The following is a 15,999-nucleotide window of genomic DNA, read 5'->3' on the forward strand; positions in this document are numbered from 1 at the left end:
AAAGTCCCTCATATTTCCCCTTGTCACAGGGATCCCACCGGCCAGCAGCGCCAACTCCTCCTCTTCTCTCCTCTGCTCTCTGCCCAGCTCTCTGTTTCATTCAACCCATCCATGTGTATGATTCTTCACATTTCTCTATTCTCAGTTAAGGACTTGAATCTGCTAGCTAACACAAGCAGGAACAATAAGGTCGCTGTGTTCAGGGTGTAACGGTGCACAATTTATTCTAATAGCAGTTGCAGTATCAATACCTCTCTCTCTCTCTCTCTCTCTCTCTCTCTCTCTCTGTGTGTGTGTGTGTCTCTGTCTTTCTCTGTCTCTCTCTGTCTCTCTCTCCCTCTCTCACACACACACAATTTATTTTCTCATATTACAGGTAACAGGCTTAGTAATGTGACTTACCGGCTAATGAATTGATTAGCAGGAAGCTCTGTAGGCTGAACATTGATATGCCGATATAAAGCGTCCACTGAGAGCTTCTGATTTATTGCTGTTTAGATGCATTTGCGGACTACCAACAGATTTGACTTGCATATGTCTATGTGAGTATACGCCATGTTAAACTTACTTAGAGCTCAATAGCTAAAGAGGCCCAGAAATAGGTGATATCTTCAAAATACAACACACCGAATTTAGGTAACCATAAGAAGACAAACAGGCTTTAATGTGGTCACTTATCAGCTTAATATGACTGACTTTTGCTGAAGTCGTGTCCTTTCCCTGCAGGTAACAGCTGGGGGCGCTCTAATGACCCCTGGGACTGTGTTCTAGCTCACACACCACGCACTGCGAACATACAGCCATGATGACCATTCACATCGCTTATCCCAACCAGGCAGTTAGTCTCCACCTGTCTCAGAACATTATCAGCACATTTAACTGTGTTAAATATGAATTGTATATATTTGCAAAATTTGAAGAATAATTCAAAATATTGTAATCTAATTCCCTATAATATAACCAGAGATTTAAAAAAAAAAAACATTTAATAACATATCATTTATTCTATAATGTTAACTCAAAAATGCATATATTGCATACAGTAAGCAACAAAATGACATTAAGCAAAGAACGCAAGAGTAATATTTACCTTCAGTTATTCTCGGGTGTTCAGCAGAGCCGGTCCCTTTATTTTAAAATGTAGCTTCGTAACCTAGAAATGGCTCAAGCTGCAAGTCTTAGAGTGCAAAATACTGTGCATTGCTACTGTTTCAGTTACTTAGGTTCTAAGTTTTTTAAAAAAATATATATTTACTCTCCCCTTTTTTGATAGGTTACACAATAGCGCGTGCGTTTTTTCTCCACTATTTTAAGGAAAAGCACTTATCAGTTTCCTCCTGAGCAAACTGCAGAAATCTGTCAACAGAAAACAGTAAATATCTGTACTGGCACAAACCACACAAAAGAGCCTAACTTCTCCGCTGGCAATAACTGATCCAAATTCAAAACGAATCGTGTCATATTTTCATCTTGTCTTAAAAAAATAAAATGAAACAGAATCAGATTTTGTCTTTATAACACCTGCTACCACTAGACATGTCTCAGTGACTAACAGCAGTGTGTTCTGCGCGCTTTTCTCTCAACAGTCCACTAAAGATTTCTCTACAAGAAAAAAAAACAAACAAAAAAAACACGTCTACACGTTAAAAAAAATTATTATTAACATAGATTATTAAAATATTACAAATACATTATGCTTATTTCCTCAGCATTTCCTTGCACTTCCACGCAGCAAGTGCTCACCAGCTTCCAATCAGATCCTAATGAAGCATTTTTATATGAATCATTGTGTTCTGTTGCGTTTTTTGATTCAGTTATGATCCTATCCATTCAGAGCGATATTAGTTTACAAGCTCTTTGTGATGTTTTCTCTAACTGCCGCATGAGCTACAATCTCAGATGGAGATTAGAAATGATTTCTTGAAATAAAACGTTTTGCAACTAGCGATTCATTTTGAACTAATTTAACGATTATTTTTCTAACCAGTTCTGTTCATCTTAGAAGAGGCTGACGGCATACACAACCATGCAGTGGCTTATTTTTTTTTATTTCAACATTCTAATATTGTGATACAAATATCTTGCACGCAGACTGATGATTATGAGCGGCACAGTGCTCCTGTCTCACACACACTACAATTCAGACTGATTATATTTCTCTTTACACCTTAAACAAATAGCATACTAACTCACACTAATCTACACGGGTCGAGCTATAGATGAGACTGATTATTATTTAAAAACATGCCATGTATTACATGTGATTTCAGTTACTCTGTAATTGTAAGGCATTTAATCAGCCTGCTCTGTAGTTACTATTTAACCTAAAAGCTACTTCTGATTTTTCACCTCGACCTCTGAGCAAAAGTAAACGAAAAATCAGCTTGCAGTACTTAAAAAGTAATTTATACCTAAAATATGAATTAGGCATATATGCAAAATCTGTAAATTACAGTCAATTAAATCATGCATAAAATAATGCTATAAATGGTCATGAGCTCCATGTAATATCCAGTTAGTGAAAGCTTTAGCTTTATTTTTATTTTATTTTCCAGCTGCACCTTAGTTTTACCGACAATTTGTCAATAATTCATTTGAGCTCACAGAACAGGATGGACTGCTTTGTGCCACACGAAAAGGTATTTATTATCTTTAAGTTTGTAATATAATAATTTTGCAACAATAATTTGTATATTACTGGTCTCTTTAGCTGTGAACTAAATGTTAACACTTGGATAAGAGTGTTCTGTGATACACGTCCTGAAACAGTATTTTTATTTATTTATTTATATATATATATTTTTGCACTTGTTCAGCATGGTTAAAATATTGAGGCTGAGTGGCTGTGCCAGTCTCCTTGGATTCATGAGAAGTAGAGATTTATACTTCTTTTGAAGGTCAGCTGAATGCCAACCAAGTTTAAGATAACTTATCAGCCCCACACCATTTCAAGCTGCCACTCTGATTTATAGTAGTCACCCAAACGTGTCTTCCAAACAGAGAGATCTGACAGTGGACCACTGGGAAGAGAGAGAAATCCTGCCACCTCTCACCACCTGGCCTGACATGATTCTGTGTGTGTGTGGAGTGTAGGACTCACTTCCAGGGATCTTCTCAGCCATCAGTGAGCTCAGCTAGCAGAGAGGCTTGTACGTGTGTGTGGGTTTGTTCCTGCTTGTCTGCTGCTCATCTGTTCAGTGCACAACAGGAGATTTGCAGAAAGGAGAGATTAAACTTGTTCCCTTGTGTCATATATCTCAAATTCTCCACTCCTTAGTGAGGTACAGGTGTAGAGGGTTTACAAGAAGGTCCTGAAATCTTATAGTTCACCAAAGCAGGGGGTGAAATAAGATTTTAAAGATGAGATTGAGATTTTTTTTTTAAATTTATAATTCATCTTATGCTCCATGTTTTTTTTTTAAAAATCCTGCACACTTCATCATCTTTCTAGGAATTCTTTACACACGTTCTAAACATTTGACATTTTTTTGATTAACTATAAAAGTCAATCATATTTTAATTGTTTTCATTTACTAACTGATTATCTCACGGTACATAATAGACGTACACAGTGAAATTCTTCAGCCTGTATGTACCAGATGTTTTGTGTTTATGATTGTTTATAATAAAGATTACTTTTATGGCGCATTATCGGCTTTGTCGCTGGTTTTGTCTATGTGCAGGGTTTTTAGGTAAGGTTATAAATGAAATGACACTGTTTATGACTGTTTTACATTACTGACAATACTGTAATTCAACCACAATCCTGTAAATCAATGTAATGTAGAATTCAAAAACATGCCTCATTCCTCACTTGATTGTTTAAAGAGATTTAGATGACAAAGGAGTGCAACTTGATTAGAACGTTAAAATATCTCATAACAACTGAATGCAGAATTTTTTTTGTTAAATGGTCACTTAATACTAAAAAATACACACACACACCCCCCCACACACAAAGAACTAAATGAAGCTAAAATAACTATTAGGTTTGTGGAATTAAGAGGACACTGGAACAAGTTTTAATACCTTTAGAAGTACAGCAATTGAATTGAAATGTAAATGATTAAATAGTTTCTAGCTTAGCCTCTATGCTTTATTTATTTATTCTCTCTTCATTCTGTGTCCCAGTTCAGTACTTGGTATTGACACATAACCATAAATGGTCAGAATGAACAGTTCATCGTTTAAAGTAAATAGACACAAAGCAATGTGCATTTGACAGATCATTTCAATTGCAAGGATTTATATTCAACAGGACTAAATCAGTGTCGTTCAGAAACATATTACAGTTCACAAAAAGCATGTGCAATGCATTCATGGCAATATAGGCATGCCAATATTGACCTTTGTAAATCATTCAGTGAGTGAGGCCAGCAATCCCTTCATATCACATGCACCTCAGTGTTGCATGCACTATGCTGTCCTGTCCAACCATAACAGCTTTCATTACGCCGCAAGCTGAGCTGAAAGCTATTACAGCAAAACCTTCATCAATATCGCTGGAGTTTCTTTATGTCCTGTCATGTCATGTCTAGTCCAGTTCAAGAGAATAGCTCCTCTAGAAAAGTCATAAAGAAGCAAACCGATATGTGAGTGCACGCATGTGTGTGTGTTTGTTATGAGAGATAGAGATTTGCTACGCAGTTATTAACTCCCTCTAAACACAACATTACACACAGACCTCACACACCTAAAGAGATGCTGAGTAAAGATCCTAAAAATTTAAAAAGGCAACCAATACTAAGTGGCTCATTTACTAGGAGACAATTAACCCTGCAGTAATCAGTAAATTTAAAAGGCAAACATAAGACATACACACCACAACAAAGCCTCTCACAAACTGAATTTTGCCCAAACCCCCCCCCCCCCCCCCCCCCAAAACCCCCCAAAACAAACAAAACAAACAAACAAACAAACAAAAAAATACAATCCATTCCTGGACATAACGGAACACAGAATCAAATATACAGAGAAACTGAATGTAACAATATAACATTAATAGCAGTATTAGTCAACATTCACAATCACTAATAGTAATCGTAAAGAAGAAAAAAAGAAGGAAAAAACAAATTAGTTATATTTCTTTCTCCTCAAGTAATTATATAAAATACTAAAATAGATTGAAAATATTTTTTGTCTTATGAGATATAAATGTAATGCTTGTATGATTTTGTATGATCATAAAATGACATTTAATGTAAATAGTATAATTATACATAATACAAAGGCAAAATTAAGATTGAGCAACAAGTCAAAGAAAGTTTGCATAAAATGCAATGCGTCCTGATCTCCCTCTTAAATGTACACGAGCAGTCAAATGCTTGGACACACCTTTTCTACAGGTTTATTATTTTCTACTTCTAATAATGCAGATAGTAACACAATGAAATAACACATATGGAATTATGCAGTGATCAGGAAAAGTTAAAAGTTAAAAGATTCCATGATTTTACATTTGAAATTCTGTATTTCTGATGAAGCTTGATGTGCACACTCCTGGTATCTTCATGAGGGAGCTACACAGCCAGGAGGCTTTTCTTAAAATTTTCCAATAGGCTGAGCTTTTGTTCTAAATGAAAACTATGTTTATGGGAAAAATATTTAATTAAAAAAAACAAAAAACAAAAACAACTTATTAAAATTACAGCTTGATTCAGAACTACATTTTTACACGGGCATTAACTTCACTATTTACATTTATCATAGAAACAAATTTCAACTATAAGCCTTTATTGAAATGTTAAGCCAAATGAAAATACATATTCAACCTAACATGTCCAAATTTTTGACTGAGAGGGAATCAAGACACATACAACATGTTGAATAACAAACACACACATGAAGTTACGGCATGAATACACACCAATGCCCCATGATATATTGGCATGAACATGTCTCTACTGCACACAAGACATTTTTGAACTATTGAATGTCATGTATTTGAGAGAGGGACAAAATGGCAGCTGTGACAGTCTTTACACAAGATGAATCACTTGCAGAAGCTAAACTTTCCTCTCTCTGTCTCTCTGTCTCTCGCTCTCTCTCTCTCACTCACTCACTCACACACATACACAGACACACACACACCAACACATCACATAAGACAACATGTTTGTTACACAAATAAGAATCAAGTGGCACATTTACTGAAAGCCTGCATGCAGGTCTCGTCTCCATTTCCAGCCTGATGTGAAAGGATTTTCACTGCTCTTCACTCGACGGTTGGTTGGGTGGAAGGAGAAGTCAACATTGCACACCACAACATCCATCCGGACGGAGGAAGGGAAGCAGTTCCCTGTGATGGGATGGAAAGGTGAGACTTGTCACTGAGGAGAAGCTGCTCTAGGGGAAAGCTGTGGGGTAAAGGCTGAGCGGCTGGCTCTCGTTGGTGGGCAGAGGAGAGCGGTAACCTTCAAAGTTACGAGGAATGCTGCCACTTGTGGAGCCCGAGCTGTTACTCAGCGTCTCGATACTGCCTTCTCTCTGCAGTTCTGCTGAAAGACAGAACAAGACACGGATAGGAGAGAGAAACCGTGGATGGAAAACACTGAGAAAGTAAACAATGTCTGCATAGGTAAATTTACACACAAAGGCTCTGTTGCAACTACACATATTCGGCCTCATCAGCTCCAGTGAAAGATGAGTGTAAATTTAAAGGTAAAAATAGTCTATAAAAGTGTCAAACAAGACTTACAATTACACATAATTTAAAATAATGTCTTTGATAAATTTCTTTTATCCTGAATTAATTTTAGCATGAATTTACGTATGAATTAATTATTTAAAATTGTCACATGAAAAATCACACTAAAATTAACCACTCCTATAATCTTTTTACACAAGATTTCACAGCTTGAGGTAATTGATAAAATTGATAAATGGATAATTTATCAATTTTAATTTAAGCATTTTCAAAGAACAGACAATATTTTTATGCTAATTTCAAATAGGTTACAATATGGTACAATTCTTGTGTGCTGGAATGTAAATGAGCTGAAAATTTTAGACAAACATTAGGTAAACCTTTTGTATGTGAAAAATAAGTTGGAGCCTCATTATACTACAGAATGACGGAATAATGAAATAAAGCTTGGATTAATCCACATGTCTGAGCTGATGAGGTGTGTAAGAAAATAACTACAAAGGATGAGCTGCACATTAAGGGCTAAAATTAACTGTGCTATAAAGGCCATTTAAGCGATTCTGTCTGAGTGATGTATGTTAGGGACTGGACATTATTTATGAAAACTATATACACAATGGATTATATTCAGACATATTTACTCAAAATGGGCCAACAGAGAATCACATGTAGAGAAAATTTAATTTTAGCAGATTTAAAAAGCAAAGACTACCCATATTTTATTTCTTAAACATACATTACACAGTGTATTCACCCAGGAGAATCAATAATTCATAAACTAGTACAATATTTGTTAATTTATTACATAGACATTTATTACATAATAAACTACCAGCAATAATACCAGCTACCAGGAATCTACAAATAGTGTAACATATTTTAACTAGTAATTTTTTTGTATGCTTATATGTGTGTTGAATCGTTTCCTGTGTTTGGTATTCTTATAAAGATTTTAAGCTTGTTCTGGACTAATCAGACCAGTGTGAAATAACACACAATTTAGAACCGGTGTAAACTGGTGTGCTCTGATTATGGGACACAAGGATTTCTAGAGTTTAGCACTATACTAACTACAGAATGGTATTCTCTTGTAAACTAACAGATACATAAAGCTTTATTACAACATATTCTCTTGATAATGTTATCAGTAGAGGCATAAAAATGATCTTAATAGATTAAAATACTTTTGTGATGCTGCCATTGAAATTAATCAAAAGAATATTCCAAAAAGCTACTTTGAAGTGATTTAGGAGAAGGGTGTCAGGTTGGATATGGCCTCATGACCCAAGCGGCAGGTTTAGAAGAAAGCAGGGTGGCAAGGCTTCGGGTGGCTACATTCCACCAGATGATATGTGCTCAGTAGGGAGGACAGTAAGGGTGTGTGTTTGCTTTGTTGAGAGCGCACCGTGCACATAACCCTATGACAGACGCTCGTAAATCCCACACTGCTGCCTCAAAGTGAAGGGAGTACACCAGTGAAGTGACCACAACACTGCTTTTCCTAGTGCTCGATACAAACATGCACTTGAACCTTCTGGTTTAAATATACACCAGCTCCAAGACATCCTGCAACCTGAGAGTGATCAGACTGAGCCTGTAGCAGGTCATGGTCCAGTCTCCAGGCTGGACAGCATGGACCATGTGCGCCACAGACGGAGCAATCTGAAGTGGAAGGTATGCACTGGCGTTTTCAATGAAAGTAAATAATGCTGTCACAGATATCCTCACAAGCACACTCATAATATTGACACTATACATGCAACAGGCTTCTCCAACACATTCCACCATTACAAATTCATTGACTCACTTCCAGTATTCATACCACTCTACATATATGTTGTGGAAGTGCTTGAATTGATTTGAAACAAGTAAAGACACTTGGTTCAACAAGACTAAAACTGAACATTTTGGCCTCAGCAGAAAGGTCTACTTTTGGAAACCCAACACTATAAATCACTCTGAGAACGCCATCTATACAGTGAAGCATGGTGGTGGTAGCATCTTTTTGAGCGTTACCATTGGCGTCTTGTTTAATTTCTTTGTCTGATTTATTTTATTTCTTCAAATGACGCATATGACATATGTACATATGTACAGCTCGATATACTTCTTTACCTCCGCTGTATTCCTCTTACAGTAATATGGCGGCCAAGGCATGGCATCTGGTGCTGTTTCAACCCAGAATCTTCACTGGATCAGCAAACCAGGAGAGCCAGTATCACAGTGAACCTGCACTTTAAAGCTGATAGTTGGATAAACCTCATACATAAATGCTACATAATATGTCTTTAGCATTTACTGTAAAATACTCATACAGTAGTGGTGTTCTTAAGTAATGTAGAGGTCAAGAGGTCAATTTAACAGTTTAAATCCGTTTCACAGTGAACAGTACAGTCAGTCCTGGGGTGACCTGGCACTCTGCAGGTCATGCAGCAGCATAACGAAGATTGGGAAACCAGAGCCAACAAGCCTGCATGTATCCCTTGTCTCCTCAGCGTGCTTTCTCCTGATTCAGAACACACTGCTGCAGCTGGGGGCTTGTGGTGGCCAAGACAGATTGAGTTGTGCATTAGGAAGAAACGAAACGGGGATCAAAGTAAACAAAAAGCCCTTAATCAGGCTTGCTGGGTCTGAGCAAATGGCAGTGAGAGAGTCTGCCTAATTACTGCCCTTACTATCAAAGAGAGAGAGAGAGTGAGATTGAGAGCAAGAGAGCACGACAGAGAGAGGAATTGAGAGGGGGGATGAAGTCTGTAACCCACACCAATACTATGCTTATCCCATCTGATTGTTTTGTTTTGCACTTTAATCTCAATGTGGCGCAGCTGGCACTGGTTAGTGCTCTCACGTGACGCTGTTCCTCAAGCCGAGGCTGTCATGTCCTTTAAGACATGGGCACAAGTAGACACACACCTTGTGGATGTCACTACTGCTGCTCACTGCTTCCATGCTCCCCAACTCCCGTTACCTACTCCTTCACTTTCACCTGACTCTCACATGAGATTTTTTTTTAATAAAGATTGATTAACTTGGAAATGAAAGGTATATGTGGGTGTGTGTGTACATGGGTGACACCATTTTCCAGCCTTAAAGTAAAGGAACTGCCAAAGGGTTACGCCAACAAGTTATGAAAACAATCAGGCTCCGACACTCAGGCACCATCCAGCATAACACAGGGGTGAAGAGGCAAAAGTGGAGAAGCTTATTAATAAGAGCCGAGTCTCCATATTTCAACCTCATTAAAGAATGCTTTCAGGGCTGGACAGGTAAAGGTGGCAGGACCCTCACTGCACTCACCGAAGCCCGCTTTCAATTACACCTAATGAAAACCTAGTGTAACCTGCCGTGCCCTAACACACTCCAGCCTGCAGCTCAGAAGGCCGCCAAAGGCACATTTCTCATATTCTCATTAGACGTAGAGCCACGCTGACTGAGTGGAGATAACGCAGGAACTGCAGGGCTCCTGACATTCCTGCATGTGGACTTTTTGAGTGAGGAACATCTACATGCATGCAGGGGCCAGCTTCTGTTCTGGAGGATGAGAGGTTGGGAGGTCAAGCAGGAGAAGAGACAGTACTAGTGGCATAAAATAAATATAAGCAGTACATCCTGGTACAGCATACTGCACAAACACATGCACATACGGCTTTGATGGACAATAGTGTAGTCCTGCTCCAGGCTGAACACAAGAGAGTGATAAGTGCCAGCCCTCCCTATACAGCATGTGCAAGTGCACTCACAAAGTATATTTTCATGTGATTTCTAACCTGAACCAGGCAGTGGCAAAGCATTAACACAGACGTGAGAACAGCCGTAATTACACATAGACCAATTTTTTTCACTTTGTCTTTTAGACAAAAACATTAGATAGTAACTGGGGAGTGAGAAGGATTTTAAAAGGTGAATAAAGCATATCCACATCAACCATTTTATCAAGATTTAAGATAATATTTACTATTTTCACCCATAATATATGCTTAAATTGATTAATGTAAGTGAGACTAACTCAAACGTAAATCTTTAAGATTCCTCATCTTGAGGAGTTGTAGAAGTTGTAACTCAAGTTAAATAAAATCAAAGGCAAATTGAAATTTACAGCCTCCTAAAACACACACACACATCGACTGTGACTGATGCTTCAATTAAATGACCAGCAACACTAGTGTATACAATGAGCACTGAAACTTGTCAAATTAAAATCTGTAAATTCTACTGAAATAAAGATTTATTACAGCTGGCAGTGTAACTGACTGAACCGCTTTAAGCCTGTGACTGAAATCCAGGCTGGCAGGATGCAAGGTTCATGCCATTTACAATTACAAATCACTCCAGCCTCTGGCCTAAGTTGTGTTTTGATTCAATTAGCTGATGTGATTGTTGTCTATAATCATAAATACACCTTTGATTAATGAGTGCAGTCAGCATGCTAGCTCCAGGGCTGGGCTCTATAGTGTCTAGTGGATAGTGGTGATGGCCAAAGCTACATTTATGCAAAGATACAGAGATTCCTCACCCTTCCTGCAGCCTGAGGAACATTACAAAGCTGCACTCAGCTGGACTTTCACTAAGAACAGCTTTAGTTCTAACACTAACCCAGTTCACATTAGCCTACAGTTCACCAGCTCCCCCCAGTATATACACAAAAGAGCTTCACTTTAATAAATGGCATGGTTAAATCTGTATGTCTGAAGCACATTCAGCATGAACAATGATGCCTCATATTCAAACACAATTTGTGCAACTGTGACCTTTCTGTAAGCAGATCCACAATCAATATTTTATTTGTGGTAAATGGTTTATTTCTTAAAGCACATGCATGCTGTCTGAAAATTGAGAGAAGAAAGAAATGTAGAAAAAAAGGTTGACAGAAAGAGAGAAATAGCTTTGTTCACAAGGAACAGTAGCAGCAGTTGTACTTTCATTTGTTCCACTTCTTTCTCTTATTTGCTTTCCTAGAAAGTCTGCTGCACCATGCTGCTCAGAATATATCTAATGTCATTAACACATACTGTACATCATTTACTGATCCATTTATACAGATGCTTTACAAATGATCAATTATTAATTCATCCATGTAGGAATAAATAAAGTCAATGTTCTGCTGTTCTCGGTTATCGTAAGTGTGACAAGTCAGCAGCAGTGTGTGTGTGTGCAATCGAGTAGAACATACTCATGGCAGCTAAAACTGGATTCCAAGCCCAGTTTCATTGTACCAGTCTGAAATAATGCTTCTCTAAGGGAATTAGGCTCCCTGTAGTGCAACAAACACTTCTATCTAACAAAATGAGTTACTGAAGTCAATCTGCATTGTAGGGATATAACTGAATATATTATATGGAATGAACAGATGACGCTTTCTAAATAGATACAGATAAGAAAAGGAAGAGCACTATTCAGGTTTTTATTTATTTATTTATTTATTTATTTATTTTTTGCCAGAAAGGCTCACAGGGTATCTGGTTGGAGGGTGTACATCAGGACTGGAATCCTGAGAAACATAACTAATAAGTCACACAAAAGCAAGGTTTTTACTTTCATGTAGCTGCTAGTGAGAGGTCAGATATGGGATAATCAAAGACCACGTTCATTAATATGAACGCACAGCATTCATTCATTCATTCATTCATTCATTCATTCATTCATTCATTCATTCTTAGTAAATGCCCGATCAGAGTTGCGATAGTTTTATCTAGATTTTGGGAAGTAGAACCAACTAAATTTGTTAGATATTTCAGGCATATATAAACGAAAACAGTAATCCTGCACGAGTCATGTGCACATCTTTAGTTGAGACCAGTTATGAACTTGAGTGATGTAGAACTGTCAGAGCCAGAACTCACAAATCATGTGGACAGGAATTTCTACTTCAGTTTTCACCCCAGTGTTTCCCAGGGGCACAGTGATTAAAAAAAAAGGCCATGCCCAATACAGCCAGATACAGATATGGATATGTGGAGCACTACAAACATAAAGATAGTGGTGCTGTGTTACACTGGATTTCAATATCTCTAAACACGAGCTTGCTCATGCCCTCCATGTCATGAAATTATATAAACACATCCTCTTTCACTACCACGATCTTCACCAACACCTCATAATCGACTATAATATGGTAGTCAATGCATTGTATGAGTGTATTATATTGATAGGAAGAGGTTGTAAATGATGGAGACCCTTCGTCCATTTTTCTAGCAATTGACTGCCTGCTACTGGAGTGAAAAAGTTACACTATTAGCCACAGTTTAGACCTCAGTGATGTAGCAACAGCAAATCCACAGCATCATACATGCACACAAACACAGTAGATCATAAAAATCTATACTTTTTGATAACTTTATTGCATTTTTGTTTATTTGGTTATATTTTCTATATTCATTTTGTTAATATTCATGCCAACCCTGACTACTTACATCTTCCTTTCTGCTGCCTGTTAAACATGCTGTCCTGTGGTTTGGTTCTCATTGTTAAATAAATTTGGGAAATCTTTGTCAAGAAAATCTGAAAAACAGATACCTTTTATAAGTGCTTACTTGCTCTCTCTATGCTCTGCCTTACGTTCACTTGCTCTTTCTCTCTCTCAAGTCCCACTTTCTGAGTACCACTCCCTTGAGCAAGCTGTTAAGTGCAGTCTCCAAAAAGCCCATCAAATGCATCGTTGCCCTCCTTGCTTTTGCTTCCTCATTTCTGAGGCTGTGTTGTGGTCAGTAAGCCTGAGACAGTGACAGAGTGGCAAAGCTGGGATAAATGATACAATAAGATCTAATTTCATGACAGGGATAGAGGAATGTACAGACAGTAGGAGAGGATGTAGAGGAAGCTGTGGCATCACTGGATGCTGAAATAGTTCTTCACCATCTCACACTGTCGCTGCACATTACACTCAAACTCTTGGCTGGCCAAAGAGTGTGACCCTGGAATGAATGGGTGAGTGCTGAGGGGAAGAAATAATGATGGTGCTTTCTCTTTCCACTCTCCACTCCCCTTACCTTTTAGTCGCTGTGAGAAATGTATGACATCAGAACATGTGCCATCCTTGTTATCTTCAGTCTTAGGCCAGAGCATTAACTGGGTCCTAGACGGCTTTTAATGACAACATGATTATTTTCATAGCTCACAGTCATGGATTTAATGGTGTTATAATGTCTATGCACAAATGATTTGGGAGAAATACAAGTAGCTTTAGAAACCTTGCTATGAATGTTTCAAGGTTACAAACCTACAAAAAAAAAAAGGAGTGGACAGGATATTGAAGGGAAAAAAAATCATATTTGACCAAATTCTGTAACAAATATAGCCTTAAATATCAGAGAATTGCTTGTAGTGCAACAGTGTAAAGCAGGTTAAAGTAGGTCATGAGCCATGTGGCCTAATGTTAGCAACAGCAACCAGTGAGCTGGTTGTGAAAATACTTTGCAACAAAGAACACATCTTTGGAAATGTTTTTTTTAAACTGTAATGTTTACATATTACATATTGTATTTAGCATAGATTTTAATTAATAGTGACACTTTATATTTCATTTTTTTATTTAGATTTGCAGTGTAAGTGATTTTTGTGTGAAAGAGTGTAAATGAATAGAATAAGTTGCGGTTTAAGTTGTTTTTTTTTAAGCTTTAGTTAAAAAAAATCACTTTAAAACGTAATAGTTTTTAAAGGAAAAAGATATTGGATGGGTATCAATGTTGGCTGATACTCAAGGTTTCAGCATCAGAACTGGTATCATAAAAGAAAAAAGTGGTATCATACCATCTCTGCTTACAAGGAATATTATCCAATTATTATCACTAATTTCAAAATCAGAAAGTGCACAAGGTGTGTTATTATCCCTGACACACTGTTTATGTCTTCAGGCTCTAGTGGCAGTGGCCAGTTCTGTGGTTGTTGTTCAGACCACAAAGCCACTAGCATGTCATATTGTGCCTCATAAGTGACGCAAAAGTTCTCCATTTATCCTTCAAGACAAATAAGACATTTGAACATATCTGCTTAGGTGGGTAAGTGTCTGTTTTACCTATGCAAATATATACTGTGCAAGTCTACAAATAAGTGCTCTACACTACACCTGAACTTTAATACTCTGTCTCAACTCAGAGCTTCAGCATAGCACTAGCATCAGCAGCAGGCTGAAAGAAACCGGATTAGCACCAGGTTTGTTTGTGTAATCTATCATACGCATTGTGAAAGCATGCGCTGTATGATTGATTAGCAGTGTGCTAATATCTTGCGTGGCGGGCGGCTGGGCCGGTGCACTTTCGGCTATGCGTTATTGCTCTAGAGATTGCTATCTTTTGCTGTTAAAATGAGCACTCACTCAGATAATGGCCCTCCATTGTACAGATGAATAAGTGTGACTCAGTCCAATCCAAATAGCAATATTACCTTCATCAACCAAAAATGGCAAACAAAATGTAGAGTTTCACAAAGCCAGGGTCAGAAATTGCTCATGCTATATGTTTGATGCGCCCACTTAGTTATTAGGAGTAGATGATTACGAGCTGCCGTCATGTTAAACAGGACATTTACTTCATATTTTTGATAAACTTTTTCTTTTATCTTTTAATATTAGGCAGCTATGCGAATACATCACACTGAGATTCTCTTTAAGATCTAATCTTTATTCTAACAAATATTACTCATTAGTTTCTTGTAAGGATTAATTAATCAGGCAAACACACCAGCTGCTGGCTATCACAGCATATTAGTACACAGCTGACCAGGACTTTTTCTGCTCTTATATGTAAGTGTCTGTGTGCCAGAGTGTCTTCGCCTGCATTGTCCCAAAAATGTCATTGAGTGTCATTAAAGTGCACCTTTAAAGCAGCACATGTAAAGCCTTACTGACCACTGTGCATGTCTTAAATATAAAGTACATCCTCTTCTCTGACCAGAGGGCTAAAAAAATAAGAAAGTGGTAGAATTGGCAGTTCTTTCATTTCATTGTGGATCACATCCAAAGCCTGCTTAAACGCAGCTCAATCACAGCCATGCTTCAATAGCAAACCAGAGCACTGAGTCATGGTTATCTCGATCATTGTAGAGTGGCTGGAAAATAAACAGACCGTCTCGAGACTGTTAGCAGACTAAAACAGAATTTTGGCAATGAAGCATGTCTTACTAACTGTTAGAACTTAGTGCTATGTAAGCAATAAAACATGGTGAAGCGTGCTAGAATAATTAATCAACAATGGGGTGGTGTGATGTGGACTGATGGGAAGCAGAGTTACTGTTATCACCTCAACGCTGATTATTATTTTCCAATAACAGCATGTCCTGGAGTGTTTTTTAATTTTTTTTTAAATTTATTAATTAATTAATTGCATAATGACATGTCGTACATGCTACACATTCACTGT

The 15,999-nt window shown here is 37.6% G+C and overlaps 1 protein-coding gene across 4 annotated transcripts in view; it reads right to left on the reverse strand.

Annotated features, from left to right (window-relative positions):
* Positions 1 to 4,873: 4,873 nt before the first annotated feature.
* Positions 4,874 to 15,999, reverse strand: part of bcas3 (BCAS3 microtubule associated cell migration factor) — a 202,862-nt gene continuing 191,736 nt past the window's right edge. For 2 of the 4 annotated variants that reach the window (XM_026924234.3, XM_026924231.3), the window contains one exon: positions 4,874 to 6,494. In XM_026924234.3, the coding sequence (XP_026780035.1) occupies positions 6,346 to 6,494 (149 nt within the window). In that variant the 3' untranslated portion in view covers positions 4,874 to 6,345. Of the gene's footprint in view, positions 6,498 to 15,999 lie in introns of all 4 variants that reach the window. The other 2 variants (XM_026924233.3, XM_026924230.3) reach the window with 1 other exon arrangement.

The sequence above is a fragment of the Pangasianodon hypophthalmus genome, chromosome 14 (assembly GCF_027358585.1).
Source record: "Pangasianodon hypophthalmus isolate fPanHyp1 chromosome 14, fPanHyp1.pri, whole genome shotgun sequence".
Taxonomy (NCBI): Eukaryota; Metazoa; Chordata; class Actinopteri; order Siluriformes; family Pangasiidae; genus Pangasianodon; species Pangasianodon hypophthalmus.